At 37.4% G+C, this 27,743-nt stretch overlaps 2 protein-coding genes across 3 annotated transcripts; both read left to right on the top strand.

The window, feature by feature from the left end:
- The first annotated feature begins 163 nt into the window (after positions 1-163).
- LOC137399559 (molybdopterin synthase sulfur carrier subunit-like) lies at positions 164-14,580 on the top strand. The gene is made up of 4 exons (XM_068085736.1): positions 164-304; positions 1,444-1,529; positions 8,354-8,475; positions 14,441-14,580. The coding sequence occupies exons 2-4, from the start codon at positions 1,497-1,499 to the stop codon at positions 14,562-14,564; spliced, it is 279 nt and encodes a 92-aa protein (XP_067941837.1). The 5' UTR covers positions 164-304; positions 1,444-1,496; the 3' UTR covers positions 14,565-14,580.
- Positions 14,570-17,401, top strand: LOC137399546 (molybdopterin synthase catalytic subunit-like). 2 transcript variants are annotated; one of them, XM_068085723.1, is made up of 4 exons: positions 14,570-14,703; positions 15,072-15,225; positions 16,133-16,202; positions 16,688-17,401. In XM_068085723.1, the coding sequence occupies exons 1-4, from the start codon at positions 14,586-14,588 to the stop codon at positions 16,745-16,747; spliced, it is 402 nt and encodes a 133-aa protein (XP_067941824.1). In that variant the 5' UTR covers positions 14,570-14,585; the 3' UTR covers positions 16,748-17,401. The 2 variants fall into 2 exon arrangements, with proteins under 2 accessions (XP_067941824.1, XP_067941815.1); XM_068085714.1 differs by having other exon boundaries at positions 16,079-16,202.
- The last annotated feature ends 10,342 nt before the right edge of the window (positions 17,402-27,743 follow it).

Below are 27,743 nucleotides of genomic sequence, written 5' to 3'. Positions count from 1 at the left end.
TAATATAATCCTACACAGCTTTCAACATGCTGGTTAGCAAGTCTTGTCACTCTTGCTTGATATATTGAACTGTTTAGGACGATTTTGTCTAAGTTGGCAATTCTTCGATTTTACTGCCGTTGCAAGCTGCTGTTTTCAATGTTGTTGCCATTAATGTTGTGCAGCAGTTTCTTGGCTTCGTGGTTTGAATTTGATTTGTTGAACATTTTGCGACAGGGTGATTTTTACGGAGGCATTTATTCAAGATCCGGACATCACAATATAACTTCTTTCAACCCATCCATTAATCCGAACACACAAACAGGTAATGGAAATTAATTCTTGGCACTAATGAATAAATGCATAGGCAAATTACTCATTGAAAATACTGCAAAAATCATCTATTCCGCAATACTAAACTAAACTGTGTATAGAATAAGTTCTACACTATTGAGAACTATTAGCATATTTTGTGTGAGTGTGCGCATAATTGTGAATGTGCGCAGGAATGTTCACTTGAGTGTGCTTATGTGCTCATGAGTGTGCATAAGTGTGTGTGTGTATCCACGTCCATGAGTGTGTGCGTGCATGCCCATGTTTGTGTGCACACCTATGAGTGTGTATGCGTGCACACATACTCATATGTGTGTGCACAAAAGTGTGTGTGCAAGAGTGTGTGCTTGTTAATGAGTGTGTGCACGTGTGCACATTAGTGTGTATGCGTGTGCGCGCTCGCATGTGTGCGTGCATGTGTGTATATGAGTATGTGTGGCTTATACTGTCAAAGTTGATATTTGGAAGCTGTTTTAGTTTAAAATATTGATTGTTGTTTTTAATAGTTTGTTAAATATTTGACTATCACTCTCCTCAATTTCGATTTGCTTAGTTTGTTGGCAAGTTATCTGTAGTGTTTCATTGATACTCTCCAGGATTTCAACAGCTTTCGTATAAAATGCTGACCATTAACTTAAAGGTTGACTTGCAACAAAGTTCACATTACAGTTATTTGGTATCAAAAGATTCACCATGTTTTACTCTGCTGTGTTGTAGGTGCAAAATATGTGGAAATATGATTACAAGCTCTTGAAAGCTCAAAAATGAAAATATTGAGAAACTTATAAAAATGAAAAACTTATAAAACCTTCAGCGCAAACCGATTGCCATCGTAATTGTAGTTATTTTGTAAAAGTTGATTTGTTTAAATATTTACATGTAACTAATAAGATAAATGTTTGTTTTACAAGAATTTGTTTGACCCAACATACAGTAAACTTGGCTTCCCTTTTTTTTAATTGGTGTGTTTTGAAAAATTTAGTTACTATATTTAACACAGATTTAACTCGCCTTAATATACGTATAATGTAACTGCTACTTCTAACACTTTTGGTGTTGCGTAGTGATGGTCAATTGTTCATCCTTTTGACCTTAGGCGTTAAAAACTACACCATCGCTTTAATATTTCAGGCAGGGACCACTAGTTTCACAAAGTAGAGGTGTAATTGCAAAGTTAGATTTACATGTCGTTGCAAGAGCAAGAACCATCTGTCGAGGTATGTATTTGTCAGTTTTGATACCACCATTAAATACCTTATAATCTTTAAACTAAATCACTGTACATGTGTATATTATGTGAGCATATTTCCTTGCATGCAAAGGTTTTGTCAGATAAGTTGTTTCCCTTGTCGAAGCAGATGATTTTTTACCATGGTATGTCTATCTAGTGTAGGGGAGCTTATATTAGTAACAAGTGTAGGGGAGTTTATATTAGTAACAAGTGTTAGGGAGTTTATTTTAGTAACAAGTGTTAGGGAGTTTATATTAGTAACAAGTGTAGGGGAGTTTATATTAGTAACAAGTGTAAAGGAGTTTATATTAGTAACAAGTGTAGGGGAGTTTATATTAGTAACAAGTGTTAGGGAGTTTATTTTAGTAACAAGTGTTAGGGAGTTTATATTAGTAACAAGTGTAGGGGAGTTTATATTAGTAACAAGTGTAAAGGAGTTTATATTAGTAACAAGTGTTAAGGAGTTTATATTAGTAACAAGTGTAGGGGAGTTTATATTAGTAACAAGTGTAAGGGAGTTTATATTAGTAACAAGTGTTAGGGAGTTTATATTAGTAACAAGTGTAAGGGAGTTAATATTAGTAACAAGTGTTAGGGAGTTTATATTAGTAACAAGTGTAGGGGAGTTTATATTAGTAACAAGTGTAGGGGAGTTTATATTAGTAACAAGTGTAGGGGAGTTTATATTAGTAACAAGTGTTAGGGAGTTTATATTAGTAACAAGTGTAGGGGAGTTTATATTAGTAACAAGTGTTAGGGAGTTTATATTAGTAACAAGTGTAAAGGAGTTTATATTAGTAACAAGTGTAAAGGAGTTTATATTAGTAACAAGTGTTAGGGAGTTTATATTAGTAACAAGTGTAGGGGAGTTTATATTAGTAACAAGTGTAAGGGAGTTTATATTAATAACAAGTGTAAAGGAGTTTATATTAGTAACAAGTGTTAGGAGTTTATATTAGTAACAAGTGTAAAGGAGTTTATATTAGTAACAAGTGTAGGGGAGTTTATATTAGTAACAAGTGTTAGGGAGTTTATATTAGTAACAAGTGTAAAGGAGTTTATATTAGTAACAAGTGTAAAGGAGTTTATATTAGTAACAAGTGTTAGGGAGTTTATATTAGTAACAAGTGTAGGGGAGTTTATATTAGTAACAAGTGTAGGGGAGTTTATATTAGTAACAAGTGTAAGGGAGTTTATATTAGTAACAAGTGTAAAGGAGTTTATATTAGTAACAAGTGTTAGGGAGTTTATATTAGTAACAAGTGTAAGGGAGTTTATATTAGTAACAAGTGTAAAGGAGTTTATATTAGTAACAAGTGTAGGGGTGTTTATATTAGTAACAAGTGTAGGGGAGTTTATATTAGTAACAAGTGTAGGGGAGTTTATATTAGTAACAAGTGTAGGGGAGTTTATATTAGTAACAAGTGTTAGGGAGTTTATATTAGTAACAAGTGTTAGGGAGTTTATATCAGTAACAAGTGTAAGGGAGTTTATATTAGTAACAAGTGTAGGGGAGTTTATATTAGTAACAAGTGTAGGGGAGTTTATATTAGTAACAAGTGTAGGGGGAGTTTATAATAGTAACAAGTGTAAGGGAGTTTATATTAGTAACAAGTGTAGGGGGAGTTTATATTAGTAACAAGTGTAGGGGGAGTTTATATTAGTAACAAGTGTAGGGGAGCTTATATTAGTAACAAGTGTAGGGGAGCTTATATTAGTAACAAGTGTAGGGGGAGTTTATATCAGTAACAAGTGTAAGGGAGTTTATATTAGTAACAAGTGTAAGGGAGTTTATATTAGTAACAAGTGTAGGGGAGTTTATATTAGTAACAAGTGTAGGGGAGTTTATATTAGTAACAAGTGTAGGGGAGTTTATATTAGTAACAAGTGTAGGGGGAGTTTATAATAGTAACAAGTGTAAGGGAGTTTATATTAGTAACAAGTGTAGGGGGAGTTTATATTAGTAACAAGTGTAGGGGGAGTTTATATTAGTAACAAGTGTAGGGGAGCTTATATTAGTAACAAGTGTAGGGGAGCTTATATTAGTAACAAGTGTAAGGGGAGTTTATATTAGTAACAAGTGTAGGGGAGCTTATATTAGTAACAAGTGTAAGGGAGTTTATATTAGTAACAAGTGTAGGGGAGTTTATATTAGTAACAAGTGTAGGGGAGTTTATATTAGTAACAAGTGTTAGGGAGTTTATATTAGTAACAAGTGTAGGGGAGTTTATATTAGTAACAAGTGTAGGGGAGTTTATATTAGTAACAAGTGTAAGGGAGTTTATATTAGTAACAAGTGTAAGGGAGTTTATATTAGTAACAAGTGTAGGGGAGTTTATATTAGTAACAAGTGTAAAGGGGAGTTTATATTAGTAACAAGTGTAGGGGTGTTTATATTAGTAACAAGTGTAAGGGAGTTTATATTAGTAACAAGTGTAAGGGAGCTTATATTAGTAACAAGTGTAAGGGAGTTTATATTAGTAACAAGTGTAGGGGAGTTTATATTAGTAACAAGTGTAAAGGGGAGTTTATATTAGTAACAAGTGTAGGGGAGTTTATATTAGTAACAAGTGTTAGGGAGTTTATATTAGTAACAAGTGTAGGGGAGCTTATATTAGTAACAAGTGTAGGGGAGTTTATATTAGTAACAAGTGTATGTTGTTCGAGTTTTGTCCTCTGTTATAGTGGCACCTAACCATCACATCAGCTCATTAACATTTGTGCATCAAATATTCACATATGCATAACAGTTATTCAAAATTAACAAGTGTAGGGGTGTTTATATTAGTAACAAGTGTAAGGGAGTTTATATTAGTAACAAGTGTAAGGGAGTTTATATTAGTAACAAGTGTAAGGGAGTTTATATTAGTAACAAGTGTAGGGGAGTTTATATTAGTAACAAGTGTAGGGGGAGTTTATAATAGTAACAAGTGTAGGGGAGTTTATATTAGTAACAAGTGTAAGGGAGTTTATATTAGTAACAAGTGTAGGGGAGCTTATATTAGTAACAAGTGTAAGGGGAGTTTATATTAGTAACAAGTGTTAGGGAGTTTATATTAGTAACAAGTGTAGGGGAGCTTATATTAGTAACAAGTGTAGGGGAGTTTATATTAGTAACAAGTGTATGTTGTTCGAGTTTTGTCCTCTGTTATAGTGGCACCTAACCATCACATCAGCTCATTAACATTTGTGCATCAAATATTCACATATGCATAACAGTTATTCAAAATTAACAAGCGTAGGGGTGTTTATATTAGTAACAAGTGTAAGGAAGTTTATATTAGTAACAAGTGTAAGGGAGTTTATATTAGTAACAAGTGTAAGGGAGTTTATATTAGTAACAAGTGTAGGGGAGTTTATATTAGTAACAAGTGTAGGGGGAGTTTATAATAGTAACAAGTGTAGGGGAGTTTATATTAGTAACAAGTGTAAGGGAGTTTATATTAGTAACAAGTGTAGGGGAGTTTATATTAGTAACAAGTGTAGGGGAGCTTATATTAGTAACAAGTGTAAGGGAGTTTATATTAGTAACAAGTGTAGGGGAGCTTATATTAGTAACAAGTGTAGGGGAGTTTATATTAGTAACAAGTGTTAGGGAGTTTATATTAGTAACAAGTGTTAGGGAGTTTATATTAGTAACAAGTGTAGGGGAGCTTATATTAGTAACAAGTGTAGGGGAGTTTATATTAGTAACAAGTGTAGGGGGAGTTTATAATAGTAACAAGTGTAGGGGAGTTTATATTAGTAACAAGTGTAAGGGAGTTTATATTAGTAACAAGTGTAGGGGAGTTTATATTAGTAACAAGTGTAGGGGGAGTTTATAATAGTAACAAGTGTAGGGGAGTTTATATTAGTAACAAGTGTAAGGGAGTTTATATTAGTAACAAGTGTAGGGGAGCTTATATTAGTAACAAGTGTAAGGGGAGTTTATATTAGTAACAAGTGTTAGGGAGTTTATATTAGTAACAAGTGTAGGGGAGCTTATATTAGTAACAAGTGTAGGGGAGTTTATATTAGTAACAAGTGTATGTTGTTCGAGTTTTGTCCTCTGTTATAGTGGCACCTAACCATCACATCAGCTCATTAACATTTGTGCATCAAATATTCACATATGCATAACAGTTATTCAAAATTAACAAGTGTAGGGGTGTTTATATTAGTAACAAGTGTAAGGAAGTTTATATTAGTAACAAGTGTAAGGGAGTTTATATTAGTAACAAGTGTAAGGGAGTTTATATTAGTAACAAGTGTAGGGGAGTTTATATTAGTAACAAGTGTAGGGGGAGTTTATAATAGTAACAAGTGTAGGGGAGTTTATATTAGTAACAAGTGTAAGGGAGTTTATATTAGTAACAAGTGTAGGGGAGTTTATATTAGTAACAAGTGTAGGGGAGCTTATATTAGTAACAAGTGTAAGGGAGTTTATATTAGTAACAAGTGTAGGGGAGCTTATATTAGTAACAAGTGTAGGGGAGTTTATATTAGTAACAAGTGTTAGGGAGTTTATATTAGTAACAAGTGTTAGGGAGTTTATATTAGTAACAAGTGTAGGGGAGCTTATATTAGTAACAAGTGTAGGGGAGTTTATATTAGTAACAAGTGTTAGGGAGTTTATATTAGTAACAAGTGTAGGGAGTTTATATTAGTAACAAGTGTAGGGGAGTTTATATTAGTAACAAGTGTAAGGGAGTTTATATTAGTAACAAGTGTAGGGGAGCTTATATTAGTAACAAGTGTAGGGAGTTTATATTAGTAACAAGTGTAAGGGAGTTTATATTAGTAACAAGTGTAAGGGGAGTTTATATTAGTAACAAGTGTTAGGGAGTTTATATTAGTAACAAGTGTAGGGGAGCTTATATTAGTAACAAGTGTAAGGGGAGTTTATATTAGTAACAAGTGTTAGGGAGTTTATATTAGTAACAAGTGTAGGGGAGCTTATATTAGTAACAAGTGTAGGGGAGTTTATATTAGTAACAAGTGTATGTTGTTCGAGTTTTGTCCTCTGTTATAGTGGCACCTAACCATCACATCAGCTCATTAACATTTGTGCATCAAATATTCACATATGCATAACAGTTATTCAAAATTTATCAGTGTAGCAAATGCAGTTTTTCAGTGGGATATTTCCAAAAACTTTCGTTTATCAGTTTCTTTGAGCAGTCTTGAAATATTAAATGTACATGTACATGCAGATTAAGTATAGCGTATTTTAGCAGTAATGTTCAAGCTGAGCACACTTACAGGTCTTTAATCTGTCAATGTCTCAAAAACTGTATTGCTCATAGTTAAAGGTATTGCGCCAGTTTTCATCGATAGTTCTTACCTCCATACCGTTTGGGAATTGTCCCGCTATTGCCTGGAATGCAGCTGTCTGTGCAAGATAACTCCAAACACTTAAATCTTGCTTAACCAGCTACAAATATCTCTCACTTGCATCTATATTTAGTTCATACCTTCATCGCTATACACGCTTATTATATGTAATAGTGCTCATACTTCACCAACTACATGTACAACCAAAGGCATTTGTGTTAGTTTATCAAAGTCATTTATTAGTTTAATTATAAGTACGATTAACGAAGCAGCATCAGCTTATAACTCTATGTATGTAAATCTCAAAGTTTATCATCTGTCTGTATGTACTTCGGTATGTCCATCTATAGCTATTAAAATCTTGGAATTGAAATCTTGCATTTTGCTGGATTTGAACTGACAAAGATTACAATTACAAGTTTCAAACTGTGCATTTAGCCACCAAGCTACACTGTATTTACAATTCAATTGCACTTATCATCCACTGTTTACCCTGTTCTCGATTGCCCACGCTAAATGATGTATTAATTGAAACTATGAACTCTATAAACTCTATGAAATGTGATGCTTTTTCGTCTTCGCTGTACTAGGGGTAATTTGTTTTTCGCAAAATGATATTAACAATTATCTCTCTCAAAGTTAAAATATGGCGATTGTATCTCAGTTCAGCGTCATCCGTTATGATGAAAAGGCGTTTGCAAACAGATAAGCAATAAAATTTTGGTTACAAGTTTACTAAAATGGATACTTAAACTTCCTTCTAGTATGTGTTTAGTAAGTTGAATTCATATGAGTTAGATTCAGCGTTTATGTTACACGTCTGTCTCGAAGGTAAGAACTCTGCACGTAGTACATTGTAATATTACATTTTCTTGCAGATCATACCAACAAAATGCACTAAAGTTATTGTAGGTAACTATAGTTACTAATGTTAATACATATTGTTTTGTTACTATTTTTAATGATGATGATGTTTACCAGGCAGTGATTGCATTAGATAATTACTATGGGTTTCTATACCACTCTATATGTCGATACGATATTTTCGCCTTATGATGCCAACACTGAAACGATCTAAAATCATATAATCGTATACCAAATAATTTTTCATAGCAATTGTAGCAAAACAGACTGTATTTCGCCATTATTTCCTAATGATTTCACACTTAAACATAGTTACAGTTTTATTTTTTTCATTTATTTATTTTATCAAAACACCTCTTTCATGATATGAATTTTAAAGGTTACAGTTGTTAGAAAACCTTTACAGTTTTTTTCTTTTTCTCTTAATTCATTTGAACTGCACCAAAAAACACTTCCCATGATTTGAAGTTTAGAAATTAGAGTGGTAAATGTTATATGTTAAATAAAAATAAATTTTCTGTCCGAAGACTATATAACTGAGCAACACCGGGCATTCACCTAGTATATAATATGTTAGTGTCAAAGCCTCTACGTGTGTGTATATATTCTTGCATCAATGTTGCTGCTTTGCAGGTGACAGTACTGTTTTTTGCGAAGGCCCGAGATCTTGTCGGAAAAACTCATGAAACGTTAGCATTTCCTAGAAGACTGAGTTATTCAACACTTGTCAAGGCTCTGATTTATCAACTTCCCTGGTCAGTATTACTCTAGTATCTCATGCTTAGTGCCATTTATCTCTCAAGCATTCAAAGTCATTTGACATTAGGTGATTTAGAGAGGTAGTATTTTTTTGTTGAAGCTTCTGTCAATCGCTTCACTTGTCAGTTTATGCAAGTCAGATGTTCCAATCCACTTTATTATGAAAGAAACCAATACTTATTTAAAGTGGCACCCTCAAATATTCATTCAGTTTGAAGAAGTTATTTAGGAGGAAAGCATGAACTTTTCATAACACTTGAACTCAACAGAACTTGAACATAACTGTCATACTATTGAACATAACTGTCATACTATTGAACATAGCTCTCATACTATTGAACATAACTCTCATTCTATTGAACATAACTCTCATACTATTGAACATAACTCTCATACTATTGAACATAGCTCTCATACTATTGAACATAACTCTCATTCTATTGAACATAACTCTCATACTATTAAACATAACTCTCATACTATTAAACATAACTCTCATACTATTAAACATAACTCTCATGCTATTGAACATAACTCTCATACTATTGAACATAACTCTCATACTATTGAACATAGCTCTCATACTATTGAACATAACTCTCATACTATTAAACATAGCTCTCATACTATTGAACATAACTTTCATTCTATTGAACATAACTCTCATACTATTGAACATAACTCTCATTCTATTGAACATAACTCTCATACTATTGAACATAACTCTCATACTATTGAACATAGCTCTCATACTATTGAACATAACTCTCATTCTATTGAACATAACTCTCATACTATTAAACATAACTCTCATACTATTAAACATAACTCTCATACTATTAAACATAACTCTCATGCTATTGAACATAACTCTCATACTATTGAACATAACTCTCATACTATTGAACATAGCTCTCATACTATTGAACATAACTCTCATACTATTAAACATAGCTCTCATACTATTGAACATAACTCTCATTCTATTGAACATAACTCTCATACTATTGAACATAACTCTCATTCTATTGAACATAACTCTCATACTATTGAACATAACTCTCATACTATTGAACATAGCTCTCATACTATTGAACATAACTCTCATTCTATTGAACATAACTCTCATACTATTAAACATAACTCTCATACTATTAAACATAACTCTCATACTATTAAACATAACTCTCATACTATTGAACATAACTCTCATACTATTGAACATAACTCTCATACTATTGAACATAGCTCTCATACTATTGAACATAACTCTCATTCTATTGAACATAACTCTCATACTATTGAACATAACTCTCATACTATTGAACATAGCTCTCATACTATTGAACATAACTCTCATTCTATTGAACATAACTCTCATACTATTAAACATAACTCTCATACTATTAAACATAACTCTCATACTATTAAACATAACTCTCATGCTATTGAACATAACTCTCATACTATTGAACATAACTCTCATACTATTGAACATAACTCTCATACTATTGAACATAACTCTCATACTATTGAACATAACTCTCATACTATTGAACATAACTCTCATACTATTAAACATAACTCTCATACTATTGAACATAACTCTCATACTAGTAAACATAACTCTCATACTATTAAACATAACTCTCATACTATTGAACATAACTCTCATACTATTGAACATAACTCTCATACTATTGAACATAACTCTCATACTATTGAACATAACTCTCATTCTATTGAACATAACTCTCATACTATTGAACATTTCGTAAAAACGACGGGATCTGCTATTAGTAGAGCAGGAGGGCATCAAAAAACTGTCAAAAAAAGTGATTTATTCCTTTTGAAGGTGGGCTATGGGATAAAAGTCGCATCTATATCAGAATTTTGAGCAGATTTCAAATATCTGGTTTCTACACCTCTCAGATTGTTCATTTTCGAGCAATATAATTAATATATTATTTTAATTAAATAAATGTCTGTAATGTTTTATGTGCCTCTGCCAACAATGTGATAATGAAAATGACATATAAATACTAAATAATTAGCAATAACCTAAGTTGGAATCAATTCTGGTAACACTAAAATATTTATTCTTCAAATATCATAATATTAGAATTGTATTATATAATATTATGTATTCCCATTTTGGTTGATATTGGGCAGCTTTACAGTTTTTCCTTGTTATACCACAATTCCTATATCATTACAGATCTGCAAAAGAAAATGAAAAGTATTTTTAAAGACTCAGACCATGTATATATAACATTTTAGTATACATATATTAAGCATTAATGCTTATTCTGTTGAACCGTTTACTTGAGTATGCAAGTGAAATCGCAATTAGTCAGTCTTTCATACGGTGTGGCACATTTGTATTCTAATCAAACATGAAGCGCACCTTTGGTTACAATACCACTCAAATACTAAGCTTCTAATTCATAGTCATCTGAGTCTTCTGCATCACTACTTTCATCTCCATCCTCTTTATTTCTATTGCTACAGCAGCTGCATCTGCACATGTCTGTACATTTGAGATCTGTATTGTTCACTGACAGCGACGAGACCGGAACCCAGTTTTACATCGACAAAACATGTCCACGAGCACATCAGGAGGTGCTGGTTGTGTCATCCATCTAGCTTTAAGCTCTCCATCTTCCATAAATCATCCATGTTGCTGGGGGATGGGGCATTGATGATGATTTGCTTGGTTCTTCTCCATATTGCGGCCTGATGGGCAGCCCTAGATATATGGAGATTTAACCCATCTCGTGTGGGTGGTGGGTGTGATTGTGATGTGCGAGACGGTGAGCAGAAGACCTTATATCGTGCTTCATTGATGGAATTTGTCTCTTCACCATATAATTTGCATATGAATGTCTCAATAGATTCTCTTATTTCAAAACCCGTTCCCAATGATTTCAGTGGGTTACAGAATTCAAGATTGTTCTTTAGCAGCTTGAAGAAAGTTATCTTCTCTTTGGAATAGAATGCGCTTACACTCTCTCATCCACTTAGAGCATGGAGCCCGAGCAGTGCTTTGAATCGTTCAGGTGTAAGGACGGTGGACAGACAGCCTGTTTACATATCTCAACTGCTTCTTACCACAGCTGTAAATGAGTTTTTGTGATGGCAGCTCATCCCCTAGAGATAGACAGCTTATGAAAACATCTGTGTCCTGGCACTTGACTAGAACTTTTGAGCTGGGTTTGTCTTCCATTATTTTTGTGATATGTGATAACATGCGCGTATCTGCTTCGTCGTGGTCTGGTGTCAAACTATCTATTTGACTTATAGCGATTGATCCATCAAGGTCATAGCTGATCATGTGGCATTCTTGAGAAAAAGCTGTTACAAGATCTAGTTTCTGCTTCACAGTTGACTTCCTCCATGTATCCTTTAAAAATTTCCCTAGAGCAGTCTTGTTTGAGCCATCTGCTAAAAATTCAGACCTTTTTGGCACTGATTAGTTCGGACTAAACACAGCAACCTTCTGCCTTCCTTTCACACTTCTACGACTTCTCTCATCTTCTTTAATGCTGATATCAGGATATGTGTCACAAACAAAATTCATGTGTGATACATGTTTGCAATACTAACTATTCGTTGCAAAAGCTGACTTGCAACCATGCCAAAAGTTGGAAGAGCTTTCAGGGTCTGACTTTCATAGCATCAACCACAACAGCGTCAAAGACTGGTAGATGATCCTGGTTAACATAGATTGATGGTTGATCATCAACATCTTCCTCAACAGCAGCCATCAGAGCCGACTTGGCAGTCTTCAATATAGAGCCGTCATAGTTAGCCAGGGACCAGCTGATGTTGCCAAGAGAGAATGATAACACTTTTCTCAAATCCAAGTTACGCTGTTGGCTGATCACTAACAAATTCTCAAACAGTCTGTGTGAAGATTCTAGGACTTTTTCTTTTGATTTTTTCTTAGCTGATGGTAATGTGGTGAAGGTTTTGAGCTTGTTTGACTTGAAGGATGCATTGAAATCAATCTCTTGGTTGCTTAATCTCTTCTGGACAATCTCTGAAAGCTGTTTCTCTCCTATCACATTTTACATTTCAAGATCCTGCTTTTCTTCTATGGAGGCTTTTGCACCACTGGTAATATGTACTAGCTTGGTGGTTTGAAACACAAACGGGTTTATTCTTGCTGTTATGAGTCTTTCATGACTTCCCTCATTTTCTCATCAGCCTTCCATGCCTTTTCTTGCATCTCATAACTTACTGCATCCGAATCACCAGGCACTAGCATCTTCTTCATGTCTGTTTGTACAGCTGTTCGTTCCGGGTGAGATAGAGTCTAGCGTTGAGAGGCCGATGATTCCTGGTAAACCCTATGATTCCACCGTGAGACTTTTAGTCTCTTTTAACTGTGTGCTCAATAGATTGATCACAAGCGATAGAGCTGAATGGTCAGTGATGTCGTGATTGATAAATAAAATACTCCTTCTTCATAAGAGCCTCATACACCTTGCTCTGCGATACTTTCAGATTAGTCATCTCGGCATAGTACAGCGTGCCATATCTAGCATAGTTTGTGTGGTCATATGCAAAAAACCAATGAAGGATCATACCTGTAATTTATCTATAAATTTATGTCCAGATTGTAGGCTATAACACGTCATGTAAACTGCAAAATGTTAGTTTGTTGCTCACAAAATGTGCAGACAAAAATGAAAATGTTTTCTTTTTCTCCCACCAAAGTACCATCATCATGGAGTAATCATCATGAATTTGTAAAGTTTTAAATATCTAATCTCACCTCTTCTGCTGTATCACATTCTTTCTGTCTCTTCTCCTGTCTTTTCTCAGCTCTTTCCATGACGAGTTTGTTACAGTACTTTTTATAACAAGCATAATGACATAACAAGTCTGAACTTTCATCAAAGTTCTCAATGCTTAGCACTTTTTGAACAATTTCATATTGAATGCTCTCTTCTTCCAATATCAACCATCTTTTTGAATACTTTTTGGCCGTCTCGTATTGAAGTTTAGTCACTCTGACTAGGGTTTCATTCACAGACTGATCAAGGCAGTGAAACAAGCAGTCTTGCTGCATCCTTGGCATGGGTTAAGAAATGCTGACAGTTGACTTACCTAATCTCAAATAAAAGCATTTATTAATTTTCGAGATTATAAAATAGTTTTCTTTGTCTGATATGTAAGGTTTTCCAAGCAAACTTGGAGTTGTCCCCTCCCATTTCAAAAGTGCTTTCTAGCTCAAAAATGTGCAAACACATAGGTGTAGAAACGTTATAAATGAATTCAGCATAAATTTCTGACTATAAAACATTTTTGTTTGAGTAGCCCACTCTCCGAAGGAAAAGGCTGAAAGATAAGTTTATGTTCCTGCTCTACTATATGGTTTATTAGACTGACTAATCATAAATGCTGTGAAAAAGGCTGCAACCAATCATGAGTTCTTGTCATGAATGTTAGGCTATTTGGGATTGTAGAATTGCTTACAAAATTATTTTACATGGTCCGTTTGATTTTGGGCATCCAGCCATTGGTTGCTTAGTATTTTGCAGGTTCCTCTGTTATTATATTATTGGCTAGATTCGTAGTTATTAAGAAAAGAACTTTAAAGAAAGGAACTTTATCGGTGTTGATACTGATATTTACGTAGGGTCAGCGCAGCTTTGATTCTTAGCACCTTTGTTGCGAATGTAGTCATCACTAATTTTTTAAATCAGTATATTCTCATTACTAAAGTTGAATTTCAAATCTACATGCGGCATCTTTTGCCTTTTACTTTATTTTGCCATTTATGAAACATTTCTTTACACAAGCACTACTTTGTAATTCTTTCATTGAGCTAAGGCTGTTCACGCTGAAAGTACTCTTCAAAACTCAATATCCTACAACAGTGTTGAAAGAGATGTTCGGAACATTTGTCTTGTGTTATTTCCACCTTGTCGTAGTTTTATTTAAACATTGTAGTCTTGAAGTGCTTCAGCAGTCAGTTGTCATAGCGATAAACGAAGAGTACGTAGATGAGCGTGAACCAGTACAGCTGAAAGCAGAAGACGTGATTGCCGTAATTCCCCCAATCAGTGGTGGTTAACTAAACACTACTTTCTACAATATGTCCGAAGGTTCTCTAACAGATGATATCATAGAGATAAAATGGGATGAACTAGATGTCAACAGCTGTGTACAGAGTGTTGTGCTGCCTCAGTGTGGAGCCGTCTCAACATTTATTGGTGAGTCCTTAGCGCCACAATGACCTCTTTATCTCCACAATGACCTCTTTATCTGTAAAGATCTTGGAAAGCTAGCCTAAAATAGATCCAATAAAAATGTTTAGGAGTTTGGTTTCGTCTGTATATTTTGGTATGTTTTCTTCCGTATTTCCAATCCAATGTTTTGCTGCATGTACATTATGGTCATCACGGTTTTTTTTTCACTTCTGACCCTGTGTTATTTCTCTTAATACTTTCCAGTTACTTAATTTTTTCAATGTTTGAAGTAGCAAATTGCATTTCAGTTAGTGATTATCCAGGGCTATGATGCATGAAATAATTGATTAATAATGCTTTGAATTTAATATATTAATAATATTGGTTGGTAGGAACTACTAGGAACAACTTTGATGGCAAAGCAGTAAAATCACTGGAGTATGAGTGTTATAGTAAGATGGCACTAAAGCAAATGCAAAATATATGTAGAGGCTTGAGGCGTGAATGGCCCGACATTGGAAGAATTTCATTGGTTCACAGAATTGGGTAGGCAACAGTGTCTGATTTTATCACTTTGTTTAAGTACCATACCAATTAATAGTATTAGTGGTTTGGAAAGTCACATCATTAAATATTCAAGTTGGTGTTAAAACTAATAGCTGCAATGCATGCAAGGTATAAATTTTAGTGTGTCTTGGAGAAGCTTTGTATATAAGTTTGTAGTCTTATTAAATGTATGAAATGCTTCCCTACAAAATGTATGATAACTTGCTGCATAATGTTTCTGTTTCAAGTCGCTATGAGCTGCAGAAAAACTGATAGTATAACATTGAGAGTAATTATATCAATGTAGCAATATAGAAGATTACAATAGGTGAGATAACAATAGGGAAGATGAGTGATGTAACGATAGGGTTGTAATTATGTAAAAATAGGGAATATTGTAGTTATGTAACAATGAGGAAGGTTGTATTTATGTAACAGTAAGGAAAGTTGTAGTTATGTAACAATAGAAAACTAGTTATGTAACAATAGGGAAAATTGTGTAACAACAGGGAAGATTGTAATTATGTAACAATAAGAAAGGTTGTAGTTATGTAACAATAAATAAAATTGTAATTATGTAACAATAGGGAAGGTTGTAGTTATGTAACAATAAGGAAGGTTGTAGTTGTGTAACAATAAATAAAATTGTAAATATGTAACAATAGGAAAGGTTGTAGTTATGTAAAAATAGGGAAAATTGTAATTATATAATAATAGGGACAATTGTAGATAAATATGTAACGCTAGCTAAGACTGTAATGTAACAATAGGGAAGATGATGGTTGCTTTCTGTGACTTTTCATGCCCATAACTACTAGACAGCTATTTATAGCATAACTAATTCATTTGGTAGGCTAGTGTCTGTGGGAGAAATTAGTGTTGTCATTGCTGTCTCCGCTCCTCACAGGAAGTCAGCTATAGCAGCAACTGAATCATGCATAGAGCTACTAAAGGCATCTGTTCCTATATGGAAAAAGGTTAGTACTCTTCAATTCTATATTACCGCTAGGATATAAATTACTCTAAAGTATTTGGCCAGTCTAAAGCTGACATCTCCAGACAGGGTTTTGGCAGACCATTGTTAGAAAAAGAAAAAACTATCTTCACCAGCTTTTCAACCAATTCACTTCTACTACTCTGTGAATAGATTACATGGATAAGATCTGTTTGTCTATTCACAAATTATTGTATGATTTCTACGGAATGTTTCAAAATAAGCCTGCATATTGGTATAATTAACAGTTTTTTTAAGTGTTATTATGCAGATCTCTTTTGGCTGAGCAGTTTTGTAGGCAAGTCAACTTGCACTTTTTCTAGCAGAACCAGTTAGGAAATAACATCAACGCCTAGCTTGGGGTTCTTAGTTTGGCTCCATTGGGAGCAGCAATATTTATGTTTGAAGGATGAACAACTAGTAGAGGACGTACTTTTGCACCCTCATAATTTATTGTACTCATTTTAGGAAATATATGAAGACGATGAAAGTGAATGGAAAGCCAATAAGGAGTGCCAGTGGCTTTAGTCATAGAAACAGATATGACAGCTTGCGCTCTATTTAGGCCATTTTACAAAATTTTATGATACCCTTTTTTGAAAGTTGGTAAAAACAATGATAATGCCTTCATGTGTTTGGTGGTAACATTATGGTCAATCCAACAAAACGCTGATGTGTTGTGCAGTGTGTGACCATCCTTCAATGCTTGTACAATATGCACTGTGTCATGAACAACTGATATGAAGGGTAGCAACCAACACTAGTCATCAAAGCATATTTCTTTTAGTTTCAATCTTTTTCAATAACAGGGCTTTAATTTTAACAATCATATTTTCCTTCTGTTATGGTAGCCATTTTTCTATCTCACGGACATAAATGTAAGTCTAAATTCTTCCAAAGATTGTATCCGTAATTTTTGGTATAGGAAATTAATGATTATGAAATGCAGGTTCACATGTATTTTTGATCGTCTTCTCTATTACTATTTTTCTACATTCCTTATCAATTTTGCAGATAGCTGTTAGAGCTATCTATTCAAACGCAATTTGTGACAAATTTCTTAGTGACAGTTCTCATGTCTGGTAGCGGTAACTGCGTAGAGACAGAATTAGGTGATGATTTTCTGCTAAATTTATACTGTTATTGCTCATTAGAACATTTCTGGCAACAAATATAAAGATAAACATATTTTGCATAACCCACTTTTGAAGATACAGAATGGTATGGATGAACAAGTGGGTAATATGCATGTTAAGATGTACCTATAGTATAAATGGCAGACTGGCTAAAAGCTTGTTTTCACCCTAAATGATAAGCATTTGCCAAGAAGCGGTGTAGTTCTATTGACAGAGAAACAAAAAGGTGTTGGTCACACAATTAAAAATGGCACTCATTGCAATGTGATACAATGTTGAGAGCCCACTCCATCTATAGACCTGTTAGTTTCTAGTGGACTAGCAAAGTGCCCGATGTTCTATGACCGCACATGCAAGGGTACACATGAGAAAGAATGTTGAGGAACGGGAGAAATAACTAACATATGCTACGTATATTTCTTGGTGGTTTTTAAGTCTGATACTATTTGTTTCTTTAAACAAGTATGATAGTTTGTTTATTATTAACACCTCGTGTGTCTGCTTGAATTTGGTTCAGCAAATTTAGATCAAAGAACATGTCTTGTGAAAATTCTTTTGATGGTTTGAAGTTTCCAGAATGAACGCCTTTATAATTTTATACTTCGAAGATCTTCTTTCAGTTTGATATTATATTCTACATGTAGGTATGTCAGTGCTTCTGTAAAGATTGGTATACTCTGTAACCATTGGTATATATTCAAGAGACTATTAATTGGTTGTATATTCATTAGGTGCTAGTGTATATTCATTAGATGCTAGTGTATATTCATCAGGTGCTAGCGTATATTCATCAGGTGCTAGTGTATATTCATTAGGTGCTAGTGTATATTCATCAGGTGCTAGTGTATATTCATCAGGTGTTTGTGTATATTCATTACGTGTTGGTATATATTCATCAGGTTTTGATGTATACTTATCAGGTCTTGTTGTATACTCATCAGGCGCTGGTGTATATTCATCAGATGTTGGTGGACATTCTTTAGGTGTTGGTGTAGACAGTAGACTATATAGGCTCTACTGTATATTCTGTAAGTGTTGTTGCATATTTTGTGAAAACGTTGTTTTATCGTATATATTGTATTGCTTGTAGTTAATTTTGTAGGCATTAGTATTTTTTGTGAAGGTATTGGTACATATTCTGTAATTATTGCGGTTTTCTCTCTAAGTAGTGGTGTATACTTTCTAGTTATTGGTATATAACTTGTAAGGATCAGTGTATATTCTGTATGGATTACTAAATATTTTTGAGGTAACATATGTATATTCTAGAGGCATAACCATAGTAGCTGTTGTTATTAAAATCTAAAGCAATTTAAGAAAGAGCTAAACAACAGACACTGCATTAACCGAATAGCATAATTGTGTAGGCCCGTGTATAAATGGCGCGTCAACTTAAAACATTTGCTTTATGAACTCTAATAATTTATCACAAGATGCAGCTATAAGAAAGCAAACTTCAAAGCAAACCTGTGAATTATTGACTGACATGCTGTACAGACCTGCAAGTTGTTAACAATAACAGCTTCTTCTTTACACTCTTGTGAACATAATAAAATCAAATCATTTTTCCAAACCCTTGTGAATATAGTAATGGCAGCACTTTATTCTACACCTTTGCAACCATGACATTAGCTTTTTATTCTACACTTTTGAGAATAAAACATTAACCTACACTTTTTGTGAAAATAACAATGGCAGCTTTTACTCACACTCTTAAAAGTATAACAATAACAACTTCTTACTCTACACACTTGTAAATATTCCAACAACTTCACCCTCTACACTCTTGTGACCATAATACACATAGTTACCTGCTTACCCTACGCTCTTGTTATTATGAAATCATAACGGATCGTAAATTGTTACTAAGAAAGTCGTGGTAGATGCATAGATTTAACCGGTTAAACTAGAGGTGACGGAATATATACCAGAGATGTTCATAAAGCTTTAAAATGACTCGATTTATTTCAATTCTCATCAAAAAATTAACAATTCAATTCCCAATTCTTTTGTAGCATATGTCATGTAAGAATCGGTTCAATTTACAACTCATTGCAAAAACATCACAATTCAATTGTCAATTCCTTAGCTATCCTAACGTACTCTGAAATTTTGTGGCTGTATCAAAAACAACTTGTAGTACATCCTTTTGAATATAGCAATAACAGCTGATTACTCTATACTCTAGTGACTGTAACAATATCGGCTTCGTAGTCCACATTTTTATAAATGGGACAGTAACAGATTTGCACTCTACACTTTGGTGAATATAACTGTCAGAGCTAGTTACTCTACACTTTTTTAAATATAACAGTCAGAGCTAGTTACTTTACACTTTTGTGAATATAACTGTCAGAGCTAGTTGCCCTACACTTTTGTGAATATAACTATTAGAGCTAGTTACTCTACACTTTTGTGAATACAGCAATAACAGCTCTTTCTTTACACTTTCATAACTATAATGATGACGGTTTTTTCTACACCTTTGTGACGTAAAGATCTTTTGTGTCATCTTCCAGTGTACACAAATTCCTAAACATTACACAATATTGACACTTATTAGAGTGTGCTTCAAGATGAATTAGGCTGCATTATTATTGTGTCTGTTGCTTGAGCTGCAATTTATCATAACATCATTGTCTGTGTGTTGTATTTTATGGGTAGATACTTTGCAAACTTTTATGATGACAATTTCTGTGCGCCAGACAGGGATTTCAGTTAAAGTTAACCATATCATGATTGGTGGTATTATCGATTTAAATAAATACTATTGGAAATCTGATCGTGAGCTCTCTGTGATTGAATATTTCACAGATTTCTTTGAGGTTTCTCTGATAGCCTTGCCATTGGTAGCAACAGTAGAACCTACAGACCGGTTGACTGGGCTAGATAAGTTTTGGTCAGGTATGGTTTAAAGACTTGTTGTCTCCTATGAAGTATGCCGAACACCGAAGTGAAGCAGGAGGGAAACCAGATGCTGCTGGAACACAGTATTAGGTCAGCGGAGGTCTGTAGCAAGTAGTAGTGATTGGTCTTGTCAGCCGCATGCCAGTCACACCTAAACACAGCTGAGTCCTGGCTCTATCTGACTATTTCATTTAGTGGGTTGAGGCTAATCCTATTGCTGAAGCCACCAATCCTTTGATTCTCCAAGCTCTCCAAGATCAGATGTTTATCAGATTTAGAATTCTATGAAACCTACAAAGCAACCAGTGGACAGTTTGAGTCTCGCATGCTGGACAAACTGTGGTGTATATGGAGAGTTGACAAGTCATGCATAACTCTTTATCGACCCCAGAGCGACGGAATTTCTAGACACAGATACAGGATGCTTGAAGACAATCTCCGATCACAATCTTCGATTGGGATCTTTTGGTAGCTGAAAACATGGCGGTACACAATGCTACACCACATTTACTCTGTACACCATGCTACATGGCATTTAGGCTACGAAGTACACCATATTACACCACATTTACACAGTACACCATGCTACACCACATCTGAGTACTGGCGAAACTCTCAATCCCTTGAATGTTGCGTAGAGAAACTTACCTTTCTGAATAGTTGGTGTGCAATGTTGGGCCCACTGATGTCCTTCTCAGTAATCAATACGCATTTGAATCTCCAAGACAGACTGGAGAAGATAGGCCCTACAGAGAGCACCAGAAAACCATCCAATTGGAGGAGAAAGAGGAGCCGCCTCTTTTCTAACAATTTCTTTTTCGTCACCCGGAAATGTGACAATAACCATTTTTAGTCTACGACTTTGTGACTAACAATAACAGCTTATTATTATTCTACATTTTTTGAAGATAGCAACAACCATTTCTTACTTTACAGTTCTACGAATAGAACAATGTTAGCTTTTAATTATTAATTCTTGTAAATTTAGCGATAAGAGCTACTTATAATCCACTCCTTTAAACATAGCATTCGCAACTTTTTATTCTACACCGAATATAACAATTGAAGCTTTTTATTACAGCTTTATACATTTTACTCTTACTCTTATTTTACTCTGAGAATATAATAATAAAAACTTCCCATTACGTATTCTGATAAATATAACAATAACAGCTTCCTATTTCATAACTTAGTAAATATATTGATAAGTTTATTGTGCTACATTCTTGTACATATAACAGTAACATTATTCTACAGATCTATGACATTAACAGTGTGTTATTCAGCATTTAGTCTACATTCTTATTCTGCAACCTCTAATTCTACACCTTTGTGATTAAAACAGTATCAGTTATTCACTCTGCACTCTTGTAAATATTACAGTAACACCTACTTAATCTACACTCTCGTGAATATAGCAATAATAACTGCTTCAAAGTCTGTTAACTCTACATCTTTGCAACCATGACTGTAACATCTTCTTCATCCACACTTTTTGCAAGTATAATAAGTTTCTGATTTTACCCTCTTTTGAATATGGCAATAAGAGCTTCTTAGTTTGTAGTCTTTAGAATAACAAACAGCTTCCTACTTTAGACTCTTGAGCATGTAACGAAAACAGCTTCATCTCTACACATTTGTTAATATAACACGCCCTGCTTCATATTTTAAATTTGCAAATATTACAACAGCTTCTTGCTTTACATTTTTGTGACTATAATAAATAATAAATAATTAGTTTCCTCTAAAAGCTTGTGAATACAACAAAACTACTTATTCTACACTCTTGCATCACGATAAGAGTTTGAAACCCTAAACACTTGTCAATACAACAATGATGACACTTTTTACTAGACTTTATTAATATAACTAGCAAGTTCTTATTCTACACTCTTTTCGAATATGACAACATTGATTTCTTATTTTACACTTCTGTGAATGTAACAGTAACCCTTGTAAATGTGATATTCTTTTATTCTACACTCATAAATATTACAATGATTGCTGCTTACTCTACATTTTGGTGACTGTCCCATCTACACCTTTTCATTCTACGCTTTGATAACAAAAGAATCTTATTATTCTAAGATGGAAACACAACAATGATAGCTTTTTAGTCTACAATCCTGATTAAAACAATAACAGCTTAAGATTCTACACTCACACGTCTATGATAATTTCTTATTCTACACATTTGTAAATATAACAATAATAACTTCGGTTTCTACTCTATAGTCAGCATAACAACAAAAACATTTTACTCTACAATCGTGTTAATATGAAATAACAATTTTTGCTTAAACTCATGAGTATAGTTGTAACAGCTTTATAATTAATACTCATGTCAATACAACGATAATAATAGCACATTAGTCAACACTATACAAATATTGCAAATAGAAATATAAAAGCTCTTTATTCTACTCCAGTTTATTTATTCAGCATATCACACTGACCTATGAAAGGTCATTTCAAATCTCTGAAATTCACAAGAATTGCAGCCGGGTTCATCACAAGCCCAGCCACAATATGCCAGTCATGTGCTACATTCAAGCATAGTACTGTTGTGGAATGTGATCCACTGAGAGCTGAGCCTAGGTCTGAGCTAAGCCGAGCCGGGCTGTGCTCAGTCAGGCAGAATAATGAGGTCAGAGTTTAGCCAAGCCAGAGCCGTGCCGAGTCAAGATCGAGCCGAGCTGTGCCGGGTCAGCCAAGTAGAACGGAGGCGGAGCTTACTAGCTATATAAGCTCGAACTTTTATGTAGAAGAGCAGAGCTGTTCTGGGCCTGTTCATTGCCTGTTACTTGAGCATTCTTGTACGACTTATGAACTAAGCAGAAAATATATGTATAAACTCATGCACCGAGTCTTGTACCAGTGGAGGAAAGTGAAGGTCTCACAAAACCTTTACACTGGTGGCAGCAGTGGGATCGCTGACGATCCCAAGAACTCCACCACAGGACTCGCATCAGGATCACTGGACACTTGGAGGATTACTGGACTTTAGGTGAACTGGGCTGCCTGAAAAACGACGACACTGCTCCTACTGGAAGAATTTCCTGACAACAGGAAAAAAACCCAGATAGAGCTGTAGAAAGCCCTACGGTATCGGACCCAGTAGATGCACTGTTCTAGGGGCAAAAACCTACTAAAGGCTCCAACAAGACTTACCTGAGGAGGCAGCGTGCACCTACTGAAAGAACTTCCTATGGGAAGAAACCCAGAGAGAGCTGTGGAAAGCTCTGCGGTATCAGACCCAGTACATGCACTGCTCCAGGAGCAGAAACCTATTAAAGGCTCCGACAGGACTTGCCTGAGGAGACAGCAAATTTCTACCGGCAAATCCTCCTACAGGAAGAAACCCGGAAAGGAGCCGACAGCCATGGACACAGTAGAGGCACCGCTCTGGGAAGAGAGCAAAAACCTACTGAAAGCCGGACATGGCCATTAGGAGAGCAAGAAGTTCTGACCCGGGACCCGATCAACTAGTCGAGGCCCTAGAACGGGTACTACTGATGTCAAGGGCGCAGGAACTGGCACCACGTTTAAGGACTCCCCAGTACACTGGAAAGAGAGATGTGGAGTACTTCATTACTCGCTTCACGGAGGTAGCCGACGCCAACTAGTGGACGGAAGGAGCAACCCTATTGCACCTCCGGGAAGCACTGGGCAAACAGGCTGAGGACTGCGGATGGGCCGAGGACCAGGAAGCCATTTTCAATGCACTCCGTGCAAAATTCGGGCTATCAACCAGGCAGGCGCTAAGCCAGCTCAATGCCCTTAGGCGAGAGGTAAGGACGACACTTCAAGAGCATGCCATGGAGGTCGAGAGGTTGGTACGCATTGCGTATGAGGACCTGCCAAATCGACACCTAAATAGTATGGCTATGGAGACCTTTTGCAGCTCACTAAGGGACCCTGCCCTGCAGCAACATCTGTTGGCCATACATACACCAATGCTGGCTGACACTGTACAGGCTGGGAACGACTACCTCCAGATCCAAGGAGGCGAGTGTAAATTCACCAGATCTGTGGTACAAACCCTGGAGGGAGGAACTTCCATCCAGGTGAACTCGGCCGAAACCGATGTTATAGGACGACTAGGCCGGCTGGTCCAAACTCTCACGGACAAGGTGGAACGGCTCCAGGAGCAGGTTCGCACTCTAACCGAGAGGAGGAGCCAGCCAGCAACTCTTTGCTGGGGATGTGGGCAACCGGGGTACGTACAGAGAAGAATTGCTCTCGCTACACCACACCGGCTTCGGGAAACAAAGAACGGCCATAGCAGTAGCTCCGACTACTGGTTGTACCAAAGCCAAACAACCCCGGAAACACAATAGGACTACATGGGATTCAGTGACAGCCAACGGTCGGTCTCAACCAGCAAAGACTAGGCCGAGAAAAATTTGTGCACAGAAAAAGCCTGTGGAGACACGAAACTACTACCAGTCTTTGAGTGAGACCAATCTGAACATTCCAACTGTCCAGGATACCACCTACGCCCCTCTGTGCGAGCGGCAGGGACGTAGCCCGAAATGAAGGAGGGTGACCCTCAAATTCCATCCACCCCAGACAGTGAGAACCACCCCCACTGGACAGGATGGTTGGAAGCCTGCCTTAAAAGCGGCAGGGCCGACCCCTTCTCCGCCTTGGGGATGACAATCACAAGAGCCGCAGGTCTACTTCGGACGTGGAACAGCCCGAGGGACTGACCCCGCCCCACCGCAGAAAGGAAGGCTCCTAGGCCTCCAGGAAGATGTCTTGGAAGACACCACTAGGGCGCAAGCCCTCAGCCGAGCTCACTCCACCAGATATTTCCTCGCAGGAAGAGTGGAGGGGCGGCCCAACCAATTTCTTTCAGACACAAGATGCACCCCAAACCTGATCAATAAACAGGTCTTTGACCGATTGCCAGGGGCCGTAGGGGACCAACTCGAGGAGAATGACAGCCATGGACTATTGGCTGACGGAACACGGCTCCTCTTCTACGGGATAATCTGTCTGGCCATCTGCCTGAGGGATGTAAAGACAGAGGAAGTCTTTGTTATCAGCCATCTGAGCGAGGATGCCATACTCGAAATGCCATTCTTCATGGCCTCAAGTGCTCTCTCGAATTTGAGCAACCGGTGGTCCGAGTGGATAGCAGACAGCTAGTCTGCACCGATCGACATGGGTTGCTGCTACAGAGCAAGGTGCAGGTGATAAGGAGAGTAGTGGTTTCCGCCCGGACAGAGATAGCAATATACTGTCACATCACCACGCGAAATTACTGCCCCATGGGACTGATCGAAAGATTTTCCGACGGACCTCTGATAGCTAGTAGCTTGAATCAGCCGGGACCCAGGAAGTAGGTCATCACTCGCTGCATAAATGCTATGGAACGGCCATTGACTTTTCGGTCCGGAGCCACTATCGGCATTTACACGGGAGTAGAGACCCCGCAGATTGAAGAGGACGATCCATTACTGTGTGACGCTGGTTTGACTTCAATCAATGGAGTGCCGGCTCATCTTGAGGAATTGTTTCAGGCAGCCCGGCTGAACTGTGAGAGGACTGGTCAAACGGCGAGGTTGGCTTCTTTGCTGAGTCGATATGCCACCGTGTTCAGTACAGGTAACGATGATGTAGGAAGGACCACCAAAGTGGAACATTCCATTCCACTTAAGGAGAGCACCCAGCCAATCCGGTAATCCCCCCACAGACTCGGACCAAAGAAAGAAGCCGAAGCCGAAAAGCAGGTCCAAGATCTGCCCAAGCGGGGGCTTATCAAGCCAATTAGAAGAGCTTGGAGCTCTCCCGTGGAGTTGGTCCAGAAGAAGGACAGGAAGTGGCACTTTTGCATCGACTACCGGCATCTAAACGCCGTCACCAAGCAGGACGCTTACCCTCTACCCAGGATTGATGACAGCCTAAACGCCCTGTCCGGCAGTCGCTATTTCAGCACGCTCGACCTGGTGAGCTGGTACTGGCAAGTACTCCTGGATGCAGAGGTGCAGGAGAAGTCGGCCTTCTCGCCACAGTCCGGATTACGGAAATGGAAGGTGTTGCCTTTTGGACTGACGTCTGCCTCCGCCACCTTCCAAAGACTCATGGAACGTGTGCTACACGGCTTCTACTGGAGAACGCCGCTACTATATCTGGATGATACTATAGTCATCACACTAGACTTCGATACGCATCGGCTGGAGGAGGTCTTCCAGAGACTCTACAAGGCCGGACTGAAATTAAAGCCGTCTAAGTGCAAACTATTGCAACCCTAGGTCTGCTACTTGGGTCACATAGTAAGCCAGGATGGAGTCTCTACAGACCCCGACAAGGTGAAGACAGTCTCGAAATGGAAAGTGAAAGAACTTCAAGGATTCCTCAGGGCGGTCGGCTGCTACCGACAATATATTCCGGGGTTTGCCACTATAGCGCATCCCTTGCACCGACTGACTGCAAAATGAGAGCCCTGGAGATGGGCGGAAGGAGAACAGATTGCTTTCAACGCACTGAAGGATAGTATCAGCACCGCCCCGACCTTAGGCTACCCGGATCCCCAGGGGCAGTACATCCTAGACACAGACGCTAGCGGATGTGGAGTGGGGGCTGTGCTGACCCAAGTACAGGAGGGGTGCGAGAGATCATTGCCTATTACAGCAAGACCCTCACCCCCTCGAAACACAATTACTGCGTCACTTGACAGGAGCTGCTTGCGGTGGTAAAGACAGTGAAGCACTTTTGGCCGTATTTCTACGGCCAGGGGTTTCTCCTACGAACGGACCACGCGTCACTCCGGTAGCTATGCAGGAGGAGAGAACCCTCGAACCAGGTAGCTCGGTGGCTAGAGATCCTGACTGAGTTCCGCTACGTTCTGGAGCATCGGTCAGGGACTCGCCACGGAAACGCAGATGGGTTGAGCAGGCAATCCTGCAAGGACTGTCGGCAATGCGCGAGGATTGAGCAAAGGAATGCGACCCCTCACGGAAGGAGTTGGCAAGGGAGCAAGGGCCGTTAGCCACGTAGGTACCGACCAGTTGCCTGGATGGTACTCCCGCTCTCGACAGGGTGGGATCGACCCTAGGCAATGTCATATACCCCGGAGGGCTGGCAGACACCTTGCACGAGACTCTCACCCCCACAGTGGTGGGATTGAACCTGGGTCCCGGAGGTTCTTTCGAGAGGCTACCGGTCACACCAGGAATAACGGGCCAAAGGGCGAGCTGGCAAGGACACAGGCCACTGAACCAAAACCAGTAGCCATCATGTATCGGGCCATCGCCACAGGGGAAAAGGTGCCAGCGGAACACCTGGAAGTTGGAAGCAGAAAACTGGATATCCTGCATCACATGCGAGGCTATCTGCGCATACGACAGGACGGCGTGCTGAAAGCACGCGTGGCCCTGCAGGGCCACGCCAAATGGTGCGTCACTTGCCTTCTAGCCATGCGAAAGACCATGGTGTGGCAAATGTACGCCCTGGCTCACTCCGAGGTGGGAAGA

Source organism: Watersipora subatra, chromosome 1 (genome assembly GCF_963576615.1).
Source record: "Watersipora subatra chromosome 1, tzWatSuba1.1, whole genome shotgun sequence".
Classification (NCBI taxonomy): Eukaryota; Metazoa; Bryozoa; class Gymnolaemata; order Cheilostomatida; family Watersiporidae; genus Watersipora; species Watersipora subatra.
The sequence above is the reverse complement of the archived record's forward strand: the minus strand, read 5'-3'. Positions and strand labels throughout refer to the sequence as shown.

Coding starts and splice junctions, on each gene's coding strand:
- LOC137399546 (XM_068085714.1), top strand. CDS start 14,586: ATGTCCGAAGGTTCTCTAACAGATGATATCATAGAGATAAAATGGGAT. Junction 14,704..15,071: donor AGCCGTCTCAACATTTATTG/GTGAGTCCTTAG, acceptor ATTGGTTGGTAG/GAACTACTAGGAACAACTTT. Junction 15,226..16,078: donor TCATTGGTTCACAGAATTGG/GTAGGCAACAGT, acceptor TTCATTTGGTAG/GCTAGTGTCTGTGGGAGAAA.
- LOC137399559 (XM_068085736.1), top strand. CDS start 1,497: ATGTCGTTGCAAGAGCAAGAACCATCTGTCGAG. Junction 1,530..8,353: donor AGCAAGAACCATCTGTCGAG/GTATGTATTTGT, acceptor GCTGCTTTGCAG/GTGACAGTACTGTTTTTTGC. Junction 8,476..14,440: donor CTGATTTATCAACTTCCCTG/GTCAGTATTACT, acceptor TAAACATTGTAG/TCTTGAAGTGCTTCAGCAGT.